The 10,982-nt window shown below is 45.8% G+C and overlaps 1 protein-coding gene and 1 pseudogene across 2 annotated transcripts in view; one reads left to right on the plus strand and one right to left on the minus strand.

The window, feature by feature from the left end:
• The window catches only part of MSH2 (mutS homolog 2), a 58,457-nt gene extending 52,822 nt beyond the window's left edge, over nt 1–5,635 (minus strand). The window contains exon 1 of the mRNA XM_081101479.1: nt 5,353–5,635. Within this exon, the coding sequence (XP_080957605.1) occupies nt 5,353–5,563 (211 nt within the window). The 5' untranslated portion in view covers nt 5,564–5,635. The remainder of the gene's footprint in view (nt 1–5,352) is intronic.
• LOC308526355 (small ribosomal subunit protein eS26-like) lies at nt 3,209–3,546 on the plus strand (annotated as a pseudogene). Its single transcript has one exon. The product of its transcript is annotated as a small ribosomal subunit protein eS26-like (transcript).
• Nucleotides 5,636–10,982: the final 5,347 nt, after the last annotated feature.

Genomic DNA, 10,982 nt, shown 5'->3' on the forward strand with positions numbered 1-10,982 from the left:
GGAGGCATGCAGGAGGCAGCTGATAGATGTCCCTTCCTCTCTCTAAATAAAAAAAATCTAAAAAAAAATCAACATACTTAAAAAAAAAAAAAAGCCAGTCACAAAGACCACACACCACACATTGTATGATTCCATTTAGTCAGCCCTCTGTTATCTGTGGTTCCAAATCCTCAAATTGAACTAACCTTGGATGGAAAATATTTGGGGGCGGGGGGTTGGGGGGTTGATGATATTGTTGCTGTTTACTATGTGGTTACTCCTACAATGGTTATGTCTATATTGAACATATACAGACTTTGTCCTTGTCATTATTCCCTAAACAATATAGTATGACAATCATTTACATAGCATTTACATTGTTTAGATAAGTAATCTAGAGGTGATTTAAAGTATATGGGAGAGTGTACCTAGGACATATGCAAATACTATGCCATTTTATATAAGGGACTTGAGCATCTGGAATTTGGTATGGAGAAGGAGTCCTGGAACCAATCCCCTACACATGCCAAAGGACAACTGTTAATGAAATGTCTAAAATAAGCAAATCTCACCCCTAACCGGTTTGGCTCAGTGGATAGAGGGTCGGCCTGAGGACTGAAGGGTCCCAGGTTCGATTCCGGTCAAGGGCATGTACCTTGGTTGCGGACACATCTCCAGTGGGGAGTGTGCAGGAGGCAGCTGATCGATGTTTCTCTCTCATCGATGTTTCTAACTCTCTATCCCTCTCCCTTCCTCTCTGTAAAAAATCAATAAAATATGTTTTTTTAAATAAATAAATTAAATTAAATAAGCACATCTGCCCTAACCGGTTTGGCTCAGTGGATAAAGCGTCAGCCTGCGGACTGAAGAGTTCCAGGTTCGATTCCGGTCAAGGGCATGTACCTTGGTTGCGGGCACATCCCCAATGGGGGGTGTGCAGGAGGCAGCTGATCGATGTTTCTCATCGATGCTTCTGACTCTCTATCCCTTGCCCTTCCCCTCTGTAAAAAATCAATAAAATGTATTTTTTTAAAATAAATAAATAAAAAATAAAATAAGCAAATCTGGACATGAAAAGTACGTTAGCGGTTGCCAAGGATTGGAAGGATTGGGGATAAGGGGGAGTGACTGTTAATGGATAAAGGGTTTCTTTTGGGGGCAATGAAAATGTTTTAAAATTTGTTGTGTAATAGTTGCTTCCTTTTGTGAATATACTAAAAACCAGTGAACTGTGTAGAGTGGGCAAAAGTAGGTTTACAGATTTTCATATGGAAAATAATACAACCCTTAAGAAATAATACAAAATAAGCTCTGTTTCTTGTACTAACAATGGTAAACCTCTTTTTGCTCCATCCTGTTCTTTAAGTGGGTGAACAGTATTATATGTGAACAACAGCTCAACAAACATGTTATAACTTCGAGGGCAAGAAATTGAGAGCTTCTCTTCTAATGATATCTATTTTCTTTTTGTTTTTAATTTTTATTTATTGATTTGAGAGGGAGGGGGAGGGAGAGAGGGAATGAAGGGAGGGAGAGAGGGAAAGGGAGAGAGAAATATCAATTTATTGTTCCACTTATTTATGGTTGCTTCTTGTATATACCCTGACTGGGGATCAAACCCACAACCTTGGTATATCGGGGACAATGTTCTAACCAACTGAGCTATCTGGCCAGGGCCAATGATATCTATTTTCAATAGTCAGAAGCAAGACTGACTGCTAAAGAATGTAGGGAAAGGTGACAGGTCCAAAATTTGTCAAGACTGGGAGTGCAAGGGATCCTCACCAGGTATTTATAGTTTCTAGAGTACAGATGTCATTTACCGATCTGGGGTCATTTTTGCAGTAAGCAATGCTGCCCAGAAACAGGCTAACCTTCTTAACCGTATCTGATTTCCAGAGCAGCAAGGAAAAAGGTTTTGTTAACCCTTTACCCAGGTGGTATAATATTAAACTATAGTAAAGAAACAAGTAACAACAAACAAGTAACTTTGGCAGCCTGACATCAACATACATTATAAAAAATATTACCTTAGGCAATAAAAACTGCAAAACATCAGCTTTTGGGAATCCAAGATACTTTTTTCGAGCCTTTCCCTTTTTCAGCTATTTCAGCCAATATCTAGTAATTTACCCATCATTTAGAACTCTTACTAACCTAATCAAATAAATGTTAAGACAATCCTTAACCTATAATGTGCCTTTGACATAAACCTCTAAGAAATAGAACCTTGGGAATAACTCACATTCACTTCTCTTTATTTAATGAGTAATTTTTAAAAATGCATTAATTTTTAGAGAGAGAGGAAGGTAGAGGGGGAGGGAAAGGGAGGGAGGGGGGAGGGGGAGGGAGGGAGAGAGAGAGAGAGAGAGAGAGAGAGAGAGAGAGAGAGAGAGAGAGAGACATTGAGACATCGATTTGAAGTTCCACTTATTTATGCATTCACTAGCGGCCCAGTGCACGAATTCGTGCAGGGGTGGGGGGTGGGGGTCCCCCCCCCCCCCCCGATCCAGTAGCCTGCGGGAATCTGGCCACAGCTCACACTCCAAGCCTCACAGCCCCACAGCCCCACCTGGCACCCCACCATGGCCTGGCACTGCCCCCTCACCTGTTCCACCATCCCGCCTGGGCAGTGGAGCGATAGATTAGGGCCCCCCCATCGGGCTCCCTCAGGGCTTGGGAGCCAGGCAGCAGCCCTTCCCCCCGCCACTGGTCACCATCTGCGGGGCGATCGGCAGGGAGCTCGCACCCGCCTTGGCCTGGCACAACCTGCTCACCTGCTCCACCATCCCACCGTGGTCCTGCTGGGGCCCATCACGTCGCAGTGCCGCCACTGCCACATTGTCAACACCCACCATGTTCTGCGCCACCACCTGGTGGTCAGCACATGTCATAGCGAGCGGTCAAACTCCCGGTCAGACAATTTGCATATTACACTTTTATTATAAAGGATTGGTTGCTTCTTGTATGTGCCCTGACCAGGAATCGAACCCACAACCTTGGGGTATCGGGACAAGCTCTAACCAACTGAGCAACCTGGCCCGGGCCTCACATTCACTTCTAATCACCTTAACCACATTCTCAATAGGATTAAGATGAGGTGACTTTCTAGGTTATTCTATTCTTGGAAATGTCCTTGGCAAAAACCAACATTTTAACTTTCATGGTCAACAAAAGGAAAAATTATGTTAAAAAAAAAATCTAGCTCTCTCAGGTCCTCGTTTCCAAGATGATCAAGAAAAGAAGGAATAATGGCCGTGCCAAAAAAGGCCGAGGCCATGTGCAGCTATTCCTTGCACCAACTGCCTGGTGTGTGCCCAAGGACAAGGCCATTAAGAAGTTTGTCATCTGAAACATAGTAGAGGCCGCAGCCGTTAGGGACAATCGACGCCTATGTGCTTCCCAAGTGTATGTGAAACTAAATTACTTGTGTGAGCTGTGCCACTCACAGCAAGGTAGCCAGGAATTGTTCTCGTGAAGCCCGGAAGGACTGAACACGCCCCACCCCGAGTTAGACCTGTGGGTGCTGCCTCACGACCTCCACCAAAAGCCCAAGTACGGAGCTAAGTCTTTAAGGAGTGGAAAGTTCCCTGGGGGAAAAATAAATGGAAATTGTACTTCAAAAAAACAAAATCTACACTCCAATATTAAAGATACCTGGATGCTCATACTAAATTTCCTTCCCAATAAATGGATGTAATGCTTAGCATCCATCCATTATTCCTTTCATAATCTAAATTAGACAAAAAAAAACACACAAAAAACCACCAACTATTTGTATTAACAGGAACTTAGAAAAATCAGTTATCCAATTTATACAAACATATAAGTACATTTAGAGCTTCACACATTTTAAATGCTTAAATTATTCTAAACCACACAAAAAAAAGCAAAGACAAGAAAAGTGAACTAGCCTAGAATAAAAGGAATCATATCATCACTTTAAGCCTGGAAAGTAATTGAGACCCTCATTAACTAGAAGCCACCGTAACACTACCTCTGGCTGGTCTCAACTGGTCCCCATGCCTCTAACATTGCTCCTTCTGCCCCATCCTCCACACCACAATGCAAATGATCCAACACACCACTCCACCTTAAATTAAGTCTTCAGAACTCTCACTGCTCACCTACAACATAAAATCCTAGCATCTCACTCGGCACAACATAAAGTCTTTTATCATCTGACCCCACCTATCTGGGCTACTCTCCTCGCTCGTCATTTTCTGCTCCTGCAACACCCACCTACCTCTTCGCAGGCCCTCTCCCTGGTAAATAATTCCTTGTTCTTCAAGGCTCGAGTGGAATTTAGCCTCTCATACACTGCCTCTTCTGATGGCTCCAGTCTTTGGTACTCCTGCCTCTATACCTCTTCAACAACTTGGTGTGGATCATGCAACGCCCAGTTCTTCACCTTGAATTGGAATTATTTATGCCTTGCTCTCCACTAGAGTGAGCTCTGGGAAGGCAGGGATATTGCCTTTTCATCTATGTACTCCGGGTGTCCACAACCCTGGCTGACACGCCAGCACTCAAGAAATCCCCACCTAATGAATCTTTTATCCGTAACATCCAATTTGCATGTGGCAACAGCAAGAGGAGAAATCCACAACTCCTTACTCCACCCCCCTCCCCCGGATGCTCTTCCCACCATCACAATGGAGCCGGGAAGGAAAGAGATCCGCATAAGACGTACAGAACACCTAGCCCACACGGGGTGAGAAGTTTGTGGCTTTCCGGGGAGATGATGCGGGAGAGATGGGCCGAGTTACCGAGGGCACTGGATGCTGAGCTGAGGCACAGGCAGGCATTACTAGCCCACGGGCACGGCTAGTAAGTTGAGGAGCGGACACTTTCACGCAGGTAACCGGGCTCCAGACAAAGTACCGGGTCCTGACCACTTGGCAACACTGCTCCCAACAGTCCTTCCCAGGCTCCGGCGCTGCCCCGGCGGCACAAGCCGAGTGGGAGCAAAACGGTGTTGACATAACAAGGTCTCCCAAACCCACCTCTAGTCTAATCTCACTTCTGAACCCGTGTTTCTGGAATAGGGACTTGGCGTTGCTTACGATGAGTCACAGGACCCACGTGGGGGCGGAGGGCACAGACCCACACGAATGCTGTGAAACCGAACCATTAAAACGCTCCCTACGTGTTCGTTATAAGTTCGGCTTTGGGGAGGCTGCAGAGGAACAGACTCGGGGCGGGGGCGGGGGCGCCCCACCCGGCCAGGCGGGGGCCGGAGAAAGCGCAATTTCGCACGGGGCACCCACATCCCCAACCCCGGGCCCTCCTCGCCCGAGCCCGCGGGCCGCCCGCTGCCTGAGCAGAGCCCCCTCCGCAGGGTCCCTGCGGCCCCGGCCGTCGAGTCCTCACCTGCCGGCCCGATGTACTTGATCACCCCCTGCGTCTTGAACACCTCCCGGGCGGCCAGCAGCGCATCCTCCCGGTGCGCCGTGTAGAAGTCGCCCCGGTCGAAGAGGCGCACCGTGGTGCTCGGCTTCTCCGGCATGCCCTGGAAGAAGCGCACGAAGGCATACTCGGCCACGCTCTCCAGCTGCAGCGTTTCCCTCGGCTGCACCGCCATTTCCGAGCCTCTCCACAGCCCGGCGGAGGAACTGCGCGACCCCGCACCCACCAAGCCGTTTCCCGCCTCCCCTCCCTCGCCCCCCGGGCGGCGTCCGGCCTCTGCAGCCCGACCAATCGGCATCCGGCGCTGCGTTTCGGTGGGTGGGAGTCCGCTGCCGCAGCCAATCACAAACGGACGCGGCCCAGCTTCCCGCGCACGCAGGTGACTGCCTACTGCGCCTGCGTGAGCCTAGGTCGTGTGCGGACAGGGCAGGCGTTCATCCTGAAGATAATGTTTTCTCCCCGGTTTTTTCCACTCAAGGGGCTGGGTCCCGGTGGATGGACAGCAGCCAGGGAGAGCGATTAGGTGGGACGTACTGGCAGGTTTTGCGTTTTTTTACGTACCCGGAAGCATGGAAGTGGAATCAGAAAGAAACTTGAAAACAAGGAAAAACTGGTCTTCTCCATTTCCAGTAGTTTTTTAAACTTGCTCCCTTCTCCCCCAACTGCCTCCCTTTTCCTTTATAAGTAAACTGCCAACATCAAGATTACAAATCTAAAGCCCCTGGCCAGACAGGTAGCTCAGTAGTTTAGAGCGTCCTCCCCATACGCCAAGGTTGAGGGTTTGACCCCCAGGGTCCCGGCACCTACAAGAAGCAACCAATGAATGCATAACTTAAGTGGAACAACAAAAATGGATGTTTCTTCCTCCCTTACTTTCTCTAAAATCAATAAATAATAGGATTACAGGTTTATTCTCCACATCCTCCTTATTGCTTCATACTAGCCACTTAGTTCACTCCTTCGTTGATTCATTAATTTGAAAATGTTTATATACCAGACTCTTCTAGGATCTAAAGATTACTAGTAAAAAAATAAACAGTGCCTTTGTGCTTAATTCTAGTGATGGCTTTAGATAATACAATAAGTAAACTAAATGTTAGAAGATAAGCGTTTAGTTAAAAAAAAAAACCGATGGGGAAGTGGGATTGAAATTTTTTTAAATGTTGATCAAAGACCCGAATGAGGCCCTGTCCTGCACAGTTAGTTACCTGCCTTAGAAAAAAGTATTACACTCTCCTATTTGGCTTCCATTCTGCCAAGAATGCCTAGGAAGCTGCCCAACCCCTGATTCAGCAAATAGAATGACCAGTAGGGTGGTAGGGTTTTCAAACGAATTCCCAGGTCCCACCCACATACAAAGGGTTGGAATTTCTGAAGGTGGGTGGGGTCTTGGGATCTCTTAAAAAGCTCCCTAGGAATGCCTGATTATCTACTCAGTTAAAAAACCATTGACCCACATGTTAAAATTAAAATACCTTTCGAGGCAGGAAGCCGACAAAATTTGCATCATTTGACTACTCAGCAATGCTACTTCCCGCCACTCTCCCTCCCCTCACCCAAACTCTATGATCTAGGGCAGTGGTCGGCAAACTCATTAGCCAATAGAGCCAAATATCAATAGTACAATGATTGAAATGTCTTTTGAGAGCCAAATTTTTTTAACTTAAACTATATAGATAGGTACATTGTTATTAACTTAATTAGGGTACTCCTAAGGCTTAGGAAGAGCCACACTCAAGGGGCCAAAGAGCCGCATGTGGCTCGCGAGCCACAGTTTACCGACCACGGATCTAGGGCAATAAAATTCCCCTTCCCTCTCAACACTTGTGACTCCAACACAAACTTGTCCCTCTGCTGTCAACCGTATCAGAAGCTGCAGTTTCAGAGAGAGGAGGACTAAAAAGGGTCCTTGGAGTTGGGTATTAAGAAATATATCTTTTGCCCAGCCAGTGTTGCTCAGTGGTTGAGCGTCCACCTAATAGTAAAAACATCAATGATGAGAATCATTGATTGGCTGCCTCCTGCACGCCCCCTACTGGGGATGGAGCCCACAACCCCAGCAGGTGCCCTGACCAGGAATCAAACTGTGACCTCCTGGGTCATAGGTTGATGCTCAACCACTGGGCCATACCGGCCAGACTATGCCCTGCTTTTAGAAAGGTAAGGGGAGGGCAGAGAACTTTTCCTGCAACTGCTGATTCTCAATTGCTTTCAGCTCAAAATAATCCTTATGCCAAAGTGGCATGTTTTGGGGTGGCATATCCTGATCCCCTTCATATCGAAAGAAGTAGGAAGAGCTAAGGTTAACGTGTTAAGAAAGGCTTTATGGAAGAAAGGGAGCTTAAGTTGGGCCTTGACTACGTAGAGGGTATAATGCGAAATAAAGTTGATTGTGACCAGATTTCAATTGCTCTGAGAATGCTAGGTATACACAGAAGCTTGAGAGTGGGAAGAGCTTGGTATTGGGGAAGCCAAAAATTATATTAATCCAGGCAAATGGTGAAGTCTGGAACCAAAAATTATAGTGGAGGGGAAAGAAGAACCAAGGGAGGCAAAATACAGAGCAACCATAGCTAGATGACACCATCTGAGGCCAAGGGCTGGGATGCCACCCCTGGAACACTGTTATGGCTGCCATTGGTCTCACCCCATTGGTGCCCATGAGTGTTTTCTCAATTGTTTTTCCTTCTTTTTATCTTAAGATTCCAAGTCCTACATGAGGGTCCCTGTGCCTTGGCTACTGAGATCAGAGGGAGGATCTCTATGCTTAAACTTCTGCAAAGGAAGGCAGAGAACTGTCACTAATACCATACACAGAATTCTCCCCAAATTGAAGAGGTGATGGGGTACTGGACAGCCAAAAGGGGAAAGAGTGCCCTCTATAGGGCCAGACTGTGAAAGGCCTTGTATACCCCTCTGGCAGGCAAGACTAGTAGATTCCCATGTTGTATAAAAATGCTATGATCAGCTTTAGGCAAATAATTCTGGGAGCAATGTGGGGTTTGGGCTAGAGAGAGAATAGCTTGGTGGCTAAGAGACCAGTGAAAATGTGTAAGAGAAGGTACATTACAGGAACATTATTTCTGAGGGAGAATCACAGAGCCCGCCCGATGACTAAAGGATCAGAGAAGGTAAGAGAGAAAAGAGGGACTTGATGCCTGGTGATGTCGTTAACTGATTCTGAGAACACAAGAGACACACTAGGTTTATGAAGAAAGATGGTGAGATTAAAGGCTGGTTAAGTGAAACACAGTTTAGTGTAGAGCTCAGGATGAAGAGCAGAAATGGAGATGAGATTTCTATTATCATCTAGGCCAGTGGTCGGCAAACCGCTGCTCTGGAGCCACATGCAGCTCTTTGGCCCCTTGAGTGTGGCTCTTCCACAAAATACTATGTGCGGGCACGCACGTACAGGGAATGTTGTGGAGTGTAAGAAGATGTAGTGTCGAGGATTGAGAAAGGTATGTTGAGATGGTTTGGACATATAGAGAGGATGAACGAAAGGAGATAGATGAAACAAGTATACAAGATGAGTGTGGATGGGAGAGTTGGAAGGGGTCGACCTCAGCGAACGTACCTCAATCAGATTGAAGAAGTTTTTAGCAAAGGCCAGCTTAGGAGTACCCTAATTAATAACAATGTACCTACCTATATAGTTTAAATTTTAAAAATTTGGCTCTCAAAAGACATTTCAATCGTTGTACTGTTGATATTTGGCTCTGTTGACTAATGAGTTTGCTGACCACTGATCTAGGCTAAGACAAGGGAATGGCTGAAATCCTCCAGGAAGAAAAAAGGGGAAAAATAAAAAAGTAAAGATAAATCCTGAGGACATCAGTATTTCAGAGTTGGTGGAAGAGGAAAACAACCAGAGGAGACTAAGGTCAATGAAGGCAGAGAAAATGTGTAAGCAACATACTGGGGTAGGACATGGAGCAGTCAACATGGTGAATAAGCTGTGGAAAGATCAAATGATGAAACACTGGGGGTAAAAAGGCCATTGGCAATTAGCAGGTCAGTGTTGAACTTGGCAAGAGTAGCTTTATTAGAGATCAGACTGAAAGTAGAGGGCATTGGATTAAAGAGTGTGCCACTTAGCTCCAAATTCACCTTTTGCCGGCTCTGTAAAAATGATCTGAAGCTTTGTCAGTAGAGGGCACTGGAGAGACACTGCAAGAGGAAAATGTAGTTTCTCTTGAAGTACTGTTGGCTTCCCCAGTGCCCAGCTCCTACAGACCCAGGACTTCTCCATCATCCGGCCCTTAGAGCATGGGTGGCTTCTCCAGCACAATGCTGGTCCTCCGGCAGCTTCTGAGAACCTGCCCACACCCCAACTATAAAAGGTAGCTTTATAGAGTGGCTTTGGTGTCTGGTGAGACATCTCCCTATAAAGAGCTTTCCCCAGCACCCTAGAGCCTGGTTCAGCAAACTTTCTCTGTAAAGGACAGACCCCCTCGATAGGTTCTGTCACAACTACTCAACTCTACCCTGTAGTTTGAAAAAGCCACACACCTTATGTAAACAATAAAACTTTATTTATGGACACTGAAATTTTTATTCCATCTAATTTTCACTTACCACAATATATTCTTTTCCCCCTAACCATTTAAAAATGCAAAAACCAATCCTAGCTTCTGGGCTGTATAAAAACTGGTGACGGGCCAGCCTGTAGGCTGTAGTTTGATGACTCCTATTCTAGAGGGAAGATTTTCATCAAGTTTCACAAGACTGACTTTCCGGTGATGCCAGTGCCATACTGCAGCGACCTTTCTGTCTCTCCCTCAAACTCTGGGGCCCAGGGTATGTGTGGGGCTTAGGGGCAGTTAAAGGTCTCTTTCTTGGGTGCTGCCCTATCTCAGCCCTAAGGTAGTGGGGCTGCTCCCTACATCTGCTATTCCTATTGTCTTTAAAGTTGTTGCTACTCTCTACTATGTCCATTTCTATCACTTAATAACAAATTACCATATTTAGCATCTTAAGACAATAAGCATTTATCTGTTTCCATGGGTCAGGAGTCCAGGCATAGCATAACTGGGTCCTTTTCTTGGGGTCTTAAGATTGCTGAAGATGTCAGCCAGGGCTATGTCATTTGGAGCTGGGGTCTCTTCCAAGCTCACTGGTTTTTGGCAGAATTCAGTTCCTATGGTTCTGAGACTGAGGCCTCAGCCCCGAGACTCTGCTGGGCGTTTCCTGATAGGTGACCCTCTCTGCAATATGGCAGTTTGCTTTAAGGCTAACTGGAGAGCACCTCTGCTGTTGCTGTTCACCTTTAGACATTCTTTTAAAAGCATCATCTGATTAAGTCAGGCCCACAGGCAGTAATCTCCCTTTGAATTCAGTCAACTGATTAGGTTCTTAATTATATCTACAAAATCCCTTCACCTTTGCCATATAATGTAATTTAATACTGGGAATGATGTATACAGTACAGAGCATATACATCCAGAGTAAGAAATCTTGGGGACCATCCTAGAATTCTACCTACTACAGATGGGATAAAAATCATGCTTAAATATACTTTTTACATTTTCTTTCATGTTATTTTCATAGTATTTTTAAAATTTTCCTATCAAAAAGAAAATATTTAACTTCAT

Source organism: Myotis nattereri (genome assembly GCF_964212035.1).
Source record: "Myotis nattereri genome assembly, chromosome: 10".
NCBI lineage: Eukaryota > Metazoa > Chordata > Mammalia > Chiroptera > Vespertilionidae > Myotis > Myotis nattereri.